This window comes from Lacerta agilis, chromosome 8 (assembly GCF_009819535.1).
Source record: "Lacerta agilis isolate rLacAgi1 chromosome 8, rLacAgi1.pri, whole genome shotgun sequence".
In the NCBI taxonomy this organism is placed as follows: Eukaryota; Metazoa; Chordata; class Lepidosauria; order Squamata; family Lacertidae; genus Lacerta; species Lacerta agilis.
This window is the reverse complement of record NC_046319.1, coordinates 43,518,502-43,535,710: the sequence shown is the minus strand read 5'-3', so window position 1 is coordinate 43,535,710 and position 17,209 is coordinate 43,518,502. Positions and strand designations below refer to the sequence as shown.

General features: G+C 40.6%; 1 protein-coding gene across 2 annotated transcripts in view; it reads right to left on the bottom strand.

The window, feature by feature from the left end:
- The window catches only part of CDH8 (cadherin 8), a 236,931-nt gene that overhangs the window by 84,492 nt on the left and 135,230 nt on the right, over positions 1 to 17,209 (bottom strand). For both annotated transcript variants that reach the window (XM_033157166.1, XM_033157167.1), the window contains 2 exons: positions 15,573 to 15,740; positions 2,256 to 2,443 (listed from right to left, as the gene is read on the bottom strand). In XM_033157166.1, coding sequence (XP_033013057.1) covers positions 2,256 to 2,443; positions 15,573 to 15,740 — 356 coding nt within the window. The remainder of the gene's footprint in view (positions 1 to 2,255; positions 2,444 to 15,572; positions 15,741 to 17,209) is intronic.

The window sequence follows — 17,209 nt, the reverse complement described above, 5'->3', positions numbered from 1 at the left end:
GTCTCTTTTCTATGTTTTAATGTTTGTTTAGATTAGTTTGCTTTTTATTTCAATGCAGTATGAAAAGACTCAATAAAAATTAAAAAAGTAAAACTGGCAGGTAAGTCCTCCCCCCCCAAAAAAAAAAACCCCAAACCATATAAAAATGAGGGTTTTTTGTTTTTTTGAAATGATCTTAAATCACCAACTTTGTATGATCACCCAGGAATCATATCTGCAAAAGTTCAAGAGCATCTACACGTGTAGATTCAAAGTCTAACCTACTGATGCTTCACATTGATTAAAATTTCAAAGTTGCAAATTTGTCAGGCTTTGTAAATTTGTCAGGCTATGTAAATTTGCATTACAATATCCCATAGAAAGGAACAAAGAGATGGAGAGAAAACGACACAGAAGCTGAAATCTGCAATGCAAATACAAAGAGCACAAATAGAAATCACCGAACTCTTTCAGGAAGTCTCTGGAAGCTTAAATATATATTCTTACTTTCAAAAATTTGTGTTGATTTTTTCAGACACGAATCTAGCTCTAATGGAACTTTGCCATTTTTAGTAAACATGACAAGCACTCGCTTCTCTGTCGACTCAGAAATTACTAAGCTTTTGTACCTATGAATAGGTGGCTGTAAATCAGCATATTCACAATTTGCCAATCACGCATCCTGTATCATTTTAGCCATTTCAAATTCAGCTGGCAAAATGATACCAGCCCAGAGCATTTGTCAACCTAGTTCTCTGAACAACAAATTCAAAATCCGTTCTGCGTTCTCTCTCTCTGTCTCTCTCTCTCTCCCTCTCTGTAAGTGTGTGTGTGTGTGCCATTTTTATTTTGAAATTAAGATCAAATGACAAATATGTAAATGCTATGGCATGAGGTAGCTGGTGACTATGGCACTGCAGCACTTCAGGCTTCTCTATGTGGCTATCAGGACTCTCACCCATTTCCCCACGCCACATCCCTTACTGGTTCCACTCTGCCCCTTTCATGAGTGCTTTTGCCTGGTTAAAATAGGAGCTTGTACTGTGATTACCTCTGCGGAGGATACAGATATGCAGTCTCCCTCTCTCTGTGCGTGCGTGTGTGTGTGTACACACACACACACACACACACACACACAGAAACTTCTGAATTAGGCAAAGGTAGAATGTAGGCAATTGTAAGGTAAAGATAAGGTAAAGGACCGCTGGACGATTAAGTCCAGTCAAAGGTGACTATGGGGTGTGGCACTCATCTCGCTTTCAGGCCGAGGGAGCCAACGTTTGTCCACAGACAACTTTCGGGTTCATGTGGCCAGCATGACTAAACCGCTTCTGGCGCAACGGAACACCATGACGGAAACCAGACTGCACAGAAATACTGTTTACTTTCCCACCACAGCAGCACCTATTTATTTACTCACACTGGTATGCTTTTTAACTGCTAGGTTGGCAGAAGCTGGGACAGAGCAACGGGAGCTCACCCCCTCATGTGGATTCAAACCACCAACCTTAAAATCGGCACGCTCAAGGGCTCAGTGGTTTAGACCACAGTGCTACCCGCTCCCTTAGGCAATTGTATAGCAGTAAGGGTTACATCTGTTTCTCTGCCCCCTTTTGCCTCTGGCCTCACTCACTACTGGAATGCAGCCCTCAGATGGTTGTCCACGAAGAAATGCAGCCCTTAGATTGAAAATGGTTCCACACCCCCAGTATCAACCCAGATAGTGTTTATAAGAGAAGCATGTTTGGGCCCAAGGGAGCCTGAAGCATCTCTGAGTACTCCACCAATGGAGTATGGTGGAGCAAAAAATGACTTCTGAAAAATCTCCACATTATTTAGCCACTAAGCTACACCTGTGCTCTTTTCCACCTATGCTCCAGCTAAGGCGAATAAGGAGGAGAAAGAGAAGGAATACAGATCAGAGGTCATGTAATGTTAATAGTTAAAATAAATGAAAACTATTCTCTTTCTTGCAGATATCTGAAAGACCATGTGGGATAGGATAAACATTAGGAAGAACCTTCTGATAGTAAGAGTATGAAATCCAAGAGAGCCCCTGCCAGTCAGTGTAGGTAGTATTGAGCTAGATGAACCAATGGACTGACTCGGTATAAGTCAGCTTCTTATGCTCCTATATATGGGGTACTGGGAAACAAGACATGGGATACTTCCATCCTAACCAATGCCTTCTATACTTTCACAGCACAATACTGTATGTTAGAATTCATTTGTGCAATGCGAAAATCCACAAACTCAGTCTTTCAGTTGCCATTTACCTTTCTCAATCTAATAATGCCTTCTTGAGTCTGGGAGTCCGAAGTGATTTCAAATATATCCACTCCATCTCCTTCAATAACGTCATAGGATGACTTAGCATTCTCACCAATATCCAGGTCATTTGCTTTCACTCTTCCTATTGGTTCACCAATACTAATGTCTTCCAATACTGAGAAATGATACAAACCTGGGAGAAAGAGGGGAAAAGAGAGGTGAATAAAAATAAACAAACAACTGGACATTAAATTGGGCAACAGTCTCTTTTCTTCCTTTTCTGGGAGAGACGCCCATCTGAAATCCTGGAGAGCAAATGTCAGTCAGTGTAGACAGTACGTATCTCAGTAGATCAATGACCTGACTCAATAAAAGGCAGATTTCTATGTTCCTATGCATTTGACACTTATATTTATGGGATTCTGTCCACTCCTGTAACACCCTCTTACAACATTTTACTGGGTTTGGTACATTTCTATGGTTTATCTAGGCTAGGAATATCAGGGCTAAATCCAAAGTTTGCCATCTAGCCTATTTACTGTGGACAATAGGTGGCCAAGCCTTAGAATCTTCTTCAGTGACAAGGGAAAGTGGATAAAGGTGTGAGATGTCAGTCTCTGTGCTTTGTATGATGCCTCTGGTTTGGCCAGGTCTGGTAGAAGCAGGTCTTCTGTCTTTGCCTGATTGGAAAAGCAGAGCTTCTTATGGCCCTAGAGTCAGGCCCTGGAGCATCCTCCCAATGCTAATAGCAGTTTCTGAGAAGGGTTTTTAATCAGGTCCACAGCAGTGCAGGAACCGATTAAGTTCTCCCTCCCTCCCTCCCTGCAGTGATCCTGTAATTAGAAAATCTGACATACCTAACTCTATTTGCATTTTAAAACACCTGCACCCTACACGTTAATTGCATTTAACTTCATATATTCTTAAAAGAGGGGGAAGTTATATACTGAAAAATGACGAACTGAACATTTCACCTCTTTTTACCCAATCCTAAAACACAGTTCATATCTAAATAATTAGTTTGTATAAACACTGAAGTGGAGAAAGTCCAAAAGTTTCTGATATCAATACAAAGGAAGATGGTAAAATAATAATATATTATGCCATTTATCCAGCGCATGAACCAAGACTCTACCAGACAAACTGCACCTGCCGTTGAGTAATGTCACTTCATATCTACTTTGGCCCTAAGAAAGTGTCCTTCAAGCTTGGGTCCACAGATGTGGGATGCACAACATCCAGCCCAACGGTCAAGTATGATGGGAGATGTAGTCCTCTCACATCTGAGACCCAAGGTTGAAGAGCAGTGCCCTAAAAGGTATTGTAATAAAAGATCACTAGGTGCATAGAACAAATTCAATAATCAATAGAATAACTAAAGTGGCTAGCAAACAGAGGTCAGCAGAGAAACTATATATAGAATAGCAACAACAACAACAACAATCAGGTCTTTAGAGCAGGTATGGGGAACCTTTGGCCCTCCAGATGTTACTGAATTACAACTGTCATAAGCCGCAGCAAGCATGCTCAGTGGTCTGGATTATGGGAGTTGTAGTTTAGCAATATCTGGAGGGTCAAAGATATCCCACACCCGTTTTACCCTTTGGAACCCCCTCCTGTGATATACCAGACGGGCACCACCTTTACTGTATTTTCTGCACCTACTGCAGACTCTCATTTTTCAACAAGCCTTTTAGATTGCTATTTTAAGCCTAGTCTGTAGCTATACTGGATTTGAAATTGTTTTTATATGTGAAATTGTTTTAAAGATGTATATAAATTGTTTGTGTGTGTGTCCAATTGTGTGAGTGTAGCACTCCGAGAAGTTTCCTAAGATATGAATCTTACATGAAATGTGATAAATAAATAAACAGTACAATTTTATAATTAGAATCTGATTGTGGTCTTTCAGAATACATATTCTCTGATCAAAATGTTTCCTTAATTATGCTTAACTTCTAGTTGGCTGGTTGCTATATGGGTGCTTTTACACTTTTGGTTCATAATAATGGAATTATATGTTTTTCGTTTTTCTTTCAAAAACTCAGTAATATAAAAAGTAAGGAAATGCTAAAATCTTGGGGGAAATTCCATGAGGGGAATTTCAGAAGCATCCCTTAATAGAGCTTTCATAAAGCTTGCAAAAATGTCTTGGGGTTGTTTTTGCACATTCCTAATTCAAATCCTAGGAAGTCACCCTTAACTGGCTTAAATTGGGTTCCAACAGAGTATTTTACATTACATCTCAGATTTCTCATTACTTAGGGAAAGAGTCAAATTGCTCATTCTAATGACATCTCTCTCTGACTTTTAGTAATGATCTGGAAGCCAGCAAAGCATGGCTAACCTCTGGCTCCTGAGCACATCTACAGACGGTCTAATTATGCATGCTTCTTGGTAATTCACTTGTTTCAGCCATGGCTAAGAGGTGAAATTATCAGTTTCAGGACTACTTATCACTGAAACCAATCAGACAAAATCCATGCATACCTGATGAGTCAGAGAGTCTTAAATAGGGGCAATGGGAGCTGCAGTCTTCATTTTCATTTTACTCCTTCAGGGGTAGAATGTGTTGGTGTCATGTTATAGCGTAATTGTGGTAACTATTTGAATAGATTATGGTGAGCTATGAACCTGTGAATGATTACAAAGTTTGTGTGCTTAGAATGAATATTTTTTTTAGGAAAGTGAGTTTAGCATGCACAGCTTACAAATGTAAAAAAAGAGAGGGCCCATTATCCAGGAGCTGACAGCCTGCTTACTAATCAGTTATGCTCCATTCTAGCTATAGGAACTGCTCTAAGGAAGGGACATTTTCTGGAAGTGCTTTCTCCTTCTCCCTCTCTTCTTCTAATGGGCTAGAAGAAAGTTGGAGTAGTGAGAGTGTTTCCATTTCTGAATGAGGAATATAAGAAACAAGTGAGTGTGATCCATATCTAAAATGACAGAGGGAGAGAATTACACCCTAGAAGAAGGAATAATGGACTCAGAAATCTGCAGGCAACAATCTTGTGCCCATTACTGAATCAGTGAGCACAACACTCAGAATTGGTTGATGATTTTCCCAGCCTTGCTTTAATTTTGGGAGATACATGGGCATCAGAGGGAAGGGTCTTAGTTGCAGAGTATCCGCTTTACATGCAGTAGGTTGCCAACATCTCCAAGTAGGGCTGGGAATGTCTCCCATCTGAAACCCCAGAAAGTCACTGCCAGTCAGTGCAGATGATACTTAGCTAGATGGATAAATGGTCTTTCTCAATCCGAAACAGCTTCCATGTTCCTAACTGGAAAGGAAGATGTCAAGGATCCAGCCATTTATGATCATTACAGTGTGCTGCTATGGGATTTAATTCTGAGGGCCCTCGGATTAACGTTTTATTTTAGGATTATAATTCACAACCTGCTGGTATCCCTATAAATGCATGCATGCATATATGTGCTATGTGCATGTGCACACAAACATGGAAGAGTTAATAATAATAATAATAATAATAATAATAATAATAATAATAATAATAAACTTTTATTTGTATCCCGCTCTCCCCAGCTGAAACCAGGCTCAGGGTGGCTAACATCAAATATATAACATTGGTATAAAATCAAACAATAATTAAATTACCTCCTAAAAACAAGTCAGGATCACTCCTGCAGGATTAGGGTTGGGAACAGTAAATGCTCATCAGGCCCAACTGTTTACACTGTTCTTATATGGCCCCTGAGAATGCTGGGAGGCCTCTTTCATTCTAGCTCTTATACAGAAAGAGAAGGGGAGTCAGGCTGAGCCCTGACCAAAGGCCTGGTGGAACAACTTCATCTTGCAGGCCCTGCAGACAGATGTCAAATCCCGCAGGGCCCTAGTCTCTTGTGGCAGAGCGTTCCACCAGTCGAGGCAAGCCTAATCTCCCTGAGGCTCGGGAACTCCAAGTTGTTATTATTTGCAGACCGTAAGGTCTTCCATGGGCCATACCAGGAGAGGCGGTCCTGTAGGTATGAGGGTCCTAGAGAGTTCTAACTCAGATAATATGCATGCGCTGTCTATATATGTCAACAAACCTTTCAGCCAAGACATTATATTTTGTGTAACTTACAAGATGGTGGGCATTCAGTGTAGATGAGCATAGCTGTCAACCCTTCGTGCTGTTTCCCAATGCTATAATAAGGGAATTTCCCACAAAAAAGGGAAAGGTTGACAGCTATGGTAGATGAGGCATGAGCTTGGCTCCCTCAAAAGCACCTAGGGGCCTAGCAAGGAGGAAATCAGTAAGAGGTCAGGTCAGTAAGAGGTCTATCAAAGCCCTTGGGTCCATTGGCCACTGCCCAACCTGACTGACCACTGACACTGGACCTGAGTTCTCAGCCTGAAAAACAATTAAAATGCATTTGAAATGCATGTTTTGAAAGAAAATACATTTATAATACACATTTCAATATACATCTCTATGTGGAATATTTAAAAGAAAAATTCTAACACTTTACTGTGGAAACATGATGGGTGAACTTTTGGGCTGGGGTTTGAAGAATGGCACAAACAAGAAACAGATTTACATGCATCTGCTTCATGATGATGATTATTATTTTTTGATGAGCATATGCTCTCCTGTTTGAGTTGGAACAATTTTAATTGTTCTACTTGTTTATAATTATAACTGTTCTAAATGTACACGATCAGGACATGACACTAGAAGGCAAAAAAAAAAAAAAAAAAAAAAAAACAACTTGATAAACTTTTATGGTGGCCTGCTGGCCAGCACACAAACAAAGGCACTACTGGACAAACTGTGCCTTCTACATTCCATAGTATAGCGTTGTGTTAACATTCCCCTTTGTATTGATATTAGTAACTTTCAGGTTCTCTTCACTTCAGTGCTTGTATTAACTTTATTGTTGTTGTTGTTTACATCCTTTGAGTTGGGGGAAAGACGGGGAATGTTCAGTTCGTATTTCCCTCCAATATATATTTTAATAACAATAATTTTAACTGCTTTTTTGTTTCTATAAGTGCATTTTATATTGTTCTAAGCTACACTGGGACCTTTATAGTGAAGGGCAAATAAGATATAAGAAATAAATAAATATGTGTAGGGAAGCAAAGAGAAAACAACTAGATGCAACTTTTCATACTGTCAGAAAAGGTCAAAGCAAACCTGACACACTCCTTTTTTGTAAATCTCCTTGAAGGTAATTTGCCCTTTGGGATAACTCAAAAAATTACACCTTGCAAGGCCATTTGGAGCCTTAAAATACAATTGATTTCTTCATAGTTCTCCCTCCCTCTACTTTGTACTCTGTGGCCATTATGCCTTTTCTTTGGTGCTTACTGCGGAAAACTAACATATTATGGGCTACAAAACAGAACATCAGTTTACTCTGTAATTTATTCTTTGCTATGCTATGCTTTTTGAGAATGAAGCATAAATAAATATGGCACTAATTGACAAACCCTGAAATCATTTATAAGAAAGTGTGTGAGCAATTGAATGATATAATAATAATTCATACAATAATCCACATGTTACACAGATGTCTTGAATTGTTTAAGCAGGCATTTTCTTAATGCAATCAAAAGAGGCATTGTAAATCACATGCATGTAACCCATTGTTTTGAAAAAGGAAAAGATTTAGAACAAGGAATGACACATTTTAAGTACATGACAACATAAGAACATCCTATTACCCACAAACAAAGTTCTTGTCTAGTCCAGCATTCTGTCCTCGCAATTGCCCCAGACCAGCAGTTACAGTCCAAAACATCTGGAGAGCACCAAGTTGGTGAAGGCTGATCTAAGGCATCCATAAGGTGTGTGCCTGTTGCAGATCAAGACCTGGTTTATTTGGGAACCATAACACACCCACGCCCCGGGTGATCTTTCTCCCCTATCCTTTCTGTTTCTGACTTCTCCTTTAAAAGCATGGACAGGTGTTTAAAAGCAGGTCCTAGTGTTTTTATTTTGGCCCTCAGTGAGTTTCAAATCATCACAGAAGCAACAATGAAGGCTACCTGCTCCATAGCTTAGGCCTTACTGGTTGGCGCAAGGCTGGCAAAACTTTTTTCACCCCAAGGACCACATTCCCTTATGAGCAGCTTTCCAAAGGTGGTGTGCCATTGGTGGGTGGGGCCAAGGGCAGCAGAGGGGGGTGGAGCAATGAATCTAATTTTTACATTTGATAAAGTAGGCTAGTGAGTACAAGGAGCATTTGCTTCTCTCTCTCTCTCTCTCTCTCTCTCTCTCTACTTCATCCTGCAGTCAAGAGACATTATCAAAGTTTAGAATCATAGAACTGTAAAGTAGGAAGGGACCACGGTGATCATCTAGTCCACCCCCTGCAGTGCAGGAATCTTTTGCCCAATGTGGGGCTCAAATCCATGACCCTGAGATTAAGAGTCTCATGCTCTATCAGCTGAACTCTACCAACTGTGCTATCCACTGACATATTCTAGCCAGGCAAAAACACTCACTTGACCCCTGAGTTAGCCTTATTCCTCCCTCTCTTTAATCTTCTGAAAATAGCAGGTAGGTGATGGTGGGAATTTGGATCAGGAATATGGCAAGTGAGTGAGGGGTTAACCATTTTGGCAATAAAATTTAACAAAATAATAATAATTTCCACATAGGGAAACTGTACCATGGAAAGTGGTAACTACTCCATTATATGCCTCACGGTCTCAATCTGAACTGCTTCGCCCTGTGGCAATTTGCAAATTTTTAACAAGAGTGGAGATAAATTCAGAAATCTATGACATTGATTCTTGTTTGCTATTGAGCTTGTCTAGAGTTTGCAAAGGACCCTCTCCAGGGTCCTGATGCTTGTCTATTGTAGGTTTCTTTGAGTGCCCGTCCATAAATCTTTGCATTTCTAGGACTGCAGGTGCTCTTTAGGAGTCCCTCCTTCACGGGACATTGAATCCTTTGCACTCTTAGTCATGAAAAGGAGACTTGTAAGGAAGTCAGTTCCATTGCAGTGTGGTTTACTTCTAGGGTAAACATTTAAGAATCAGCTGTAAGTGCACAAATGCAAGATCAGTTAATGAATGTGCGTTATGGATTGAACTTTGATTATCTTGGCATTGTTTACAAATTGGGTGGTTAAAGCAAGGCAAAAGGGTGCATTATTTCACAGTCAATGCTTATGAGAAAGGGTGTGTGTGCGCACACCTCCATGTGTGTCCCAATCCAGATCAGTGTCTGGGAGTACATAAGCAGCGAATGTAGTTATTCCAATTGACTTAACACAAGGCTGAGATATTGTCTGTGAGGCATAAGCTTATTTTAATATACTTGAGCTTTACACAGCAGTCAGCTGTTCTTGTGAACAAAATCTTATCTGTAAAGTGTTGGGATTTTTTTTAAAATCCAAAATATGTCTCATGTGGGGCTCCTTAAATTATTTCTAAGCAAACCCTGTAGTTATGAAAGTTCATTGTTCTTAGTTCTAAGGCTCAGGGGGGTCATATTGGTTCACAATCCATCCATAAAAGCATGCTTCTATTCTGCCTGGAACCAATAAACATACATAACATACTATCTTGGTTCATTATAATTTATTGTGAATGTGTCATGTTCTACATCTTATGAATTTTGATAACCTTCCATACCAGTGAGATTCCACCACAGTTGTTAAAAATAATAATCTCCTTTTTCTTTCCCAAGCAAATGTTCTTAGCAATGTTGCCCTTGTAGCAGGTGTCAACAATGGAGGGATTGCACAGAGTTGCTGATACAGTTAATCTGTCCTGTTAGCCAGAACTTCTAAGATCAGTCACTTGATAAATCCAGACTATCAACATTATCCAGTTCCGATATTTGGCAGGGGCCTGTAACGTTTTGGAGCTTGGCAGCACTTTTGGATATCTATGAAAGTTTTTAGCCACAAAATACTGATTTCCTAGAAAAACTCAGCCCCCTCACTATAAAAACAGACAAGAATCTTCCCATGCACACCACAAACAAAATGACAGACAAAAAAGCAGGTTAACAACACCCCACAAAAGAGACACCTCCAAAGCAAACAACTACTCCATAGCTTATTGGTTCTTGGTTTTTGTTCAAATCGGAAGATTGGGGGGCTTTGGTGGCAAGTAACAAATAATTAGAGAGGTGAGAAGGAGACCTTACTTGTCCTTCACACACACCCCAACCAAGAGCAGGAGTACCCCCCCATCACCCCTCCTGGAATTAAAGCTGTTTTCAAAGCATCATATTAGCCACACAGTGAAGGATTGCTCCCTCCTCTCAATTGCTGTTGTGCAGAGACAGCAAAGGGAGGAAGGTATCAGGCAGGAAAGAGGCTGTCAGGTAGGCAGAAAGTTGGGCCTACATTCTTCTGAAAGATACAACTAGCAATCAGAGGTAGGTTTCAGCTCCTTAATTGGGTTTTCCCATTTTGCCTGCCTCTCTTTCCTGCCTGATGCCCCATTCACTGAGCAATCCAACCCAACCTGTAGTGATCTGTGTCTGTCTGAACACAACTCATCTAATGCCCAAGTCTCTCCAAATAAGAATAGTTCAGCTCAGGCCTCAGCCAAATCCAGTGCACAGCCCTAATGAGAACTTTAAAAAGCAAAACCACAACTGGTTGCAACAGGCTATCCTTTTCTTTATTTAGTTGTACCTTTAAGATACTATTGGGCATTGTGCTCCACCAAAATTGTTCTCCACTTAAAACCAGTTCAATGTCTACTTTGTTGCAGCTTATTCCTTATGGTTCTTCCTTACACCTTGGATCAAGTATGAACTTATTTCAGAGTATTCAGCAAAACTCCTCTGACAGTAGTGTAACTATCTGTGATGCAATTATAAAAGCTTGAGTAACTGACAACAGTGGACCTCCAGTTACATATTTAGAACTACTCTACGCCACACATCTTCTAAGAAATGTCTCTCCACATTATGGTGATATACATCATCCAAGTTTTCTCTTCTATGGATTTTTGCATCATTAAGGAACATGTCACCTTCTATTGGATTCTGCTATCGCACAGAGCACATGCAACATAATCAGATGCAGAAACACAACTCTTTCATTTCATCACATAATATAATGAGTAGGAGGATGGCTTCAAATACATAGTAAGTGTGAAATCTGTCCCTATGCATATTTCGACTGTTTTATCCATTGGCATTGTGTGACATCCACAAAAGCTGTTATTCTTCTTGCAATGCAGATCTGACTCTGCTTTGCATTGTAAGTGGTTATGATTCACAGCCCTGTAAGTGATTATGATTTGCAAGTGGCTTAACTGGGTTTCAGTCTGCTCTCTCTCTTTATATTGACTTGATTATAATAATGGTTTAAAAAAAAAATCCCAAAGATGATGCTCTATTTCTTGGGGCAGTAATGAAATGGATGCTTGTTACTATACTGAACTTCAGTTCATATACGACTGAATTCTGAATGATGGGTGAGCCAAATGGCCACAGCACTAAGATTTCCCATGGACATCTGGTTGGCCACTATGAAGAAAGGATTTGGCCTTTGACCTTATCCAACATGGTTCTTCCTACATTCTTACCAAGTGGCATTATAACCCCATAGGGAGAATGAGGATTCCATTCTCATGGCTAACTCACCATAATGAGTTTTCTTCTTCCTGCACTTTCTAATGGCTGCAAAGAGATAATTGTAAACATGACCAGAAGCTACAGAAAATACAGGTTATGATTTGAACTGGCTATTTTGTGCCTCCTGGCCATTTGAATTTATGGGTGCTTCTGGAATCCTTCTTATCCTAAGCTCCCCCCTGTGTTTCATATTGTTTGGTTTTGCTTCAGAGATGGGACAGGAGCATAAGGAATGTTCTGTTCATTTTGAATTACAAACACAATGCTGTGCATGTTTTAGAAATTTCAGACCCTTCAGTTCACTCATGGCGACCTTCTTCCTACATTAGTTTTGTGCTAAAAAGCAATCTGGATTTGACGGTACACATTACTGTATCAAGTGCTTGACTAATGCATATGTGAACTCACATGCATTGACCCAGCTGCTTGCTGCTACCAACAAGTAAGCTGGAGGAGGCTAGGTAAAGTAGGAGAGGTCCCAGCAAAGGATCTAACCCAGAACATGCCTTGAATACAACAGCAGTTGTTGGGTGTTTTGTCCTTTCATCCATGGCTGATTCAGTTCACTCAACCACTGTTACAAGGCAGGTCTAGCCCATTCTTTCTCCTCATTGTTCCAGGGCTCTTGTTTCAATGGCAATCCAGAGTGAGTGCAGGAAGCAGTGTTTGTTTTTTTACTCAGAATTGACTTTGTCTGCAGGATAATAAGTGATGGCAAATCTGAATGAGAGCATTGTATCCTTGCCAGTACTATGATGCTAAACCATGCAAAGAAAGAAAACAAAGGCATTGAGCAGAAGTGGGAGCACATTCACCATTGCTAGCAAGGCAAGGAACAGGCAGACTCGAAAGGAAGAAACAAGTTATAGTGACCTTCCCCATACACACTAAGGCTGTGCATTCCCTCCACCCACATGTTTAATCAGGGTTTTAGAAACCTAATTAAATCCACAATTGGAAGTGGGGTGATAGAAGGAGATGTGTGTGTCTTTCCCCCCTTTGGCTGCACTGCAGCCAGCAGGATTGTATACTCCACTCATCAGCTGGTAAGTGGAGGGTTCAATCTTGCCAGTTGCTTCTTTCCTGCTGTGTGCACATGCTAGTGAAATGGATCCCAGCAGCCAGCAGGATTACACTTTGCACTCGCTAGTTGGTCAGAGGAGAGTGCAATCCTGTTGGGGTCTGCTTCCCCAACATGTTTCCTGTGGGAAGGAGCTGAAGAAGTAGGCCTCCATAACCATCAGGATTGAACCCTCCACTGGGAACAAGGGCACATAGCCAAAGCATACTGTTGTTCTCTTTGAGGTCTCTCTTGCAACAGTCCTATATTGTTCTTTGCAGAGACTGCCACCTGCCTCTCCTTCTCCCTGCAGCCCACGACTCCAAATTATTAGAGTCCCGTTTCGCTCTGGGTGGGGCAATCTGACCCAGGGCAATTCAGGGCTGTCTTGACATGTTCCTGCAAAATTCTGGATTCACCTGAAATGGCCCTATTCAGTTCACAGTACATACACTTTCGAGCCAAAATCAGTTTTCTGTAGAAAATTCAGACTCAAAACGCCCCAATCTATTGCTGTGGCAATATATAATCATGTGACATGGATAATTGGAAGGGGAAGGAGACTCTTGCCACCACTTGTGGGTTAATTGTGGGTCGCAGAGTAGAAGAAAAGTGACATAAAACAGAAAACCACATGCAGTAACTGTGAAATGACAGGCAGGAATGACAGGCTAATTTTGTGTGAATAAGCCTAAGGCACTACTATTTTATTTCTTTTAAAAATGTTTTATTTTTAAATTGCCATTAACACATTTTCTAAACTAGGAGACCCTCTAGATTTGCTACATCTTAATCTCCTATTTTTTATTTTATTTTTAAAGAAATGCAGAAAGATAAGCTGGCATCTTAGATGGTTGCATTACAAAATTCTATTAGAATACACCTTTATCAAACAAAAATCAATCCTCATTATAATTCCCTCCCCCCCACCACCACTTTGATGCAGACTACAAAGCACTGCAGAACAGCTCAGCATGATGCCAAATCATTTTAACCTAACCCAGCAAGACATACACTGGAACCATAGCAGTAAATATGGATTTTGAATTAAAGATCAACAATTAACTAGACCTAGACTTATTCACTTTTATTTCTCCCTCTCATCTCCAATTAGTCATTGCTTTATTTCTGTCATCAACTACATATGTCTTTCTTCTTCTCCTTTTACTGGTTGTGTAACTCACTGGCTGCTGAATAATCTGAAATGGTATTGAAAACAGTGGAAAGAACACGTGTGTGTGTGTGTGTGTGTGTGTGTGTGTGATGGAAGAAAGCGAGGAAGGAAGACCTATGGTGTTTCCCAAAATGTAGAATCACCACCACATGTTTTCTATAGCGCTACATACAGTATTTATTCCTAGGGTTCCTATAACACAAAGTTTTGCATATAATGGATTCTGGTTCAAGCCTCTATATGCATAAATCACCTCTAACAATTACTGTGTAGACTTTGTGGCAATCTGTTTTGTGTGTGTGTGTGTGTGGACCACTGGTTAGAGCCTGTGGCCCCCTCAGATGGTCTGAGACTACAACTCCCATCATCCCTCACCACTGACTATGCTGGCTAGAGCTGATGGGAGCTGGAGTACAAGAACACCTAAATTTGTTCTAGTAAGGCATCATCCAAGTCTTCAGTCTGGCTTTGTGGTCTATAGCAGACACCAACAGTAAGGTCACTGCTGTTTCTCTCTCCTACACATGCTTCCAAAATAATGTGGACTTAGGGTGGGCAGACTTCAGATTATGCTTTTTTACAAGAACCCCAAGGATTCACCCACCAAAGCCAGGTGCAAAATATACATTTTGATATACACTCAGAATTTAAGAATTCTAAGCTCAAGAATTTGCTATGCAGACATAACTTCATGCATGCAGTAAAGCAAACTGCTTCAGAAATAATGAGGAACATGGCATCAGGTATAGAAAGGTGAGCAGTGAACAAATTCAATGGCAACTGAGAGCATAGAAGCAGGTGTGGAGAAGAGGGGAGCAAATTATAGCAGCTGGGAAGAGGTTCTATAATATGACAATGAGAAGCTTAATATTTAGGTGGTACATGGCAGAAGGACAGTGGAAAGATGTCATAAGGATGGCCTTTAGACCACCAAGCTCCACAAGGTAGTCTGAAGACCAACCTTTTTCTTTTTTCTAATATGTTCCAGCCTCCTGGAGTATCTAGGAAGCACAGCTCCTGCTACATCCAATGAAAAGGAAGCCAGAAATCCCACTGGCAGGGATGGCATGGGCTGTTCTCATTTTCCACCCTGGTCAGAACAGGATGTGGCCACATGCCGTAGCTGCCAATCACTCACATGCCCATTCTTAAAGCCATCCCGCAGAACACTTGTGTATTGTACATACTTAAGCAAAAAATACTAAACCCACGTGGAAATTTTGCAAAACATGTCTGCCTTGAAACAGGATAGCAGAGATGCCTAGGTGAATGCATGTGAAAGGGACATGAGCCAGACTGAGACTGATCCATCACTAGGCAATTCCATCCTGTTAGAAAACTAACTTAGCAGCAGATATATTTAAAGATCAAACAACCTTCATCTGGTTTCTAGTTCCCATATACAACTTTTTTTTTATTGCAAACAAGCATCGTCTGTATTAGCATACGAACAGGACAATGTTTGAGAGGTACTCTCAGAAAGTCAATATAGTCAACAAGGTAAGCTAGCACCAGAAGCACCACTTACTCTGTGCAAATTTTGGAGGGTTGTCGTTGACATCAGTGAGTGTAATTGTCACAGTGGTGGTTCCAGACAGTCCGCCCATGTGCCCACCCATATCTTTTGCTTGGATGACCACAGTGTATTCCTCTTTGGCTTCCCGGTCCATGTTTGAAAGAGCCGTTTTAATAATTGCTGGAAGGAAAGAAAGAGAAGACAAACAAAAGAGAGGAAGTTTACAGAGTGACACACAATTGAGCAAGAACAGGTTAAAGAGTAGGGGGGTGCTTTTCCTGAAGCTGTATGTGTTTGGGTAAAATGCATTAAATAAATGCATTAAATGATCCATCAGGGCTTATATTCTCAGAATTAACAAAAGATCCCCTCATGTTCATTCTCCATCCCTCCCTTCTGTATGTTTGGTGCTTGGTAGTCAGCCTCACCATGCTTCCTATTCTTCTGTGGCAGCTCAGCAAAAACATTGTGATATAACTCCTCTAATGGGGCTTTCTTAGAGCATGAAGTGCTGACAGCCAGGAAGGCTGTAATAAGTATTTAATGGAAATTAAAAACACCCAGGCCATCCTCAACGACCTCACAATGATAAATTAATCTCATCCCCACACCAACTGAATCTCTAAATAAATTCTAAAGCAGCCCATAAATGATGTTTTTTAGTTAGTTTTTTTTAAAAAAATACTCATTCCTGCAAAAAAAAACTTTTTTTTAAAAAAAAATGGAGGACAGGTCGAAAACTGGCTGTTCTACAATCTCAGGTGGGTTCAGTGCTCCAAAGCAGCATACAGATTTGCAGTAATCAAAGAGCATTTAGTGTGGGTGTGGAAGTGCATGTTTTGCTGTTAAGCCTATTAGTTGCTAGGTGATCAATGTATTAGCAGCCAAATTCATAACAGTATAGAAGTTTTTCTTGAGGGGATGCCCCCCACTAATCCAGTTTTTGAATCATTTTTTAAATGAAATCATTTGTCTGTGAAAAGAGAGCAAGAAGTTCAAGTTATGGAATCATCTTAATAATAAGTGAAGCGTTAAGAGTGTCAAGGGGAATTCAATCCACCAGTGCAGTGGGCTTTTAAAATCACTGTGCTCCAGGGGTTTCTTTCTCAGGCATGGGAAGAAGAAGAAGAAGAGAGAGAGAAAAAACCACTTCTATCCAGGAGCTTAACCTCTTGGAGCTCTCAGCTGGATGACTCTGTGTATGTGGAAACATTTACAATTATACGCTATCCATGTATTCTATTAACAATAGTATTATTTGAAAAGTGGCAATTCTCTAATGCAGTGAGATCATGCCGCCGCCCATTTCTTTGTATGGTGGCATAGCTGAGAGATATTTAGATTGACATTAATGAGAAACATAAAAAGCCTTGAAATCCAGAAATCTGGGACCAACTCCATATAGGCTCTGGGAGTAATTATGTGAACATAAAAAAACCAACCTACTAAGAACTACAATCCTGTAGTGGTTGAGGAAGAAGAGGAAGAGGAAGAGGAGGGAAATAAGAGTATGCTGGATCAGACCAATGCCCCATCTAGCCCACCATCCTGTTCTCACCTTGACCAAATCAGATGCCTGTGGGAAGCCCTTAAGGAGGATCTGAGCACAAGAGTTCTCTCTCCTCCGGTAGTCCCCAGCAACCAGTTGT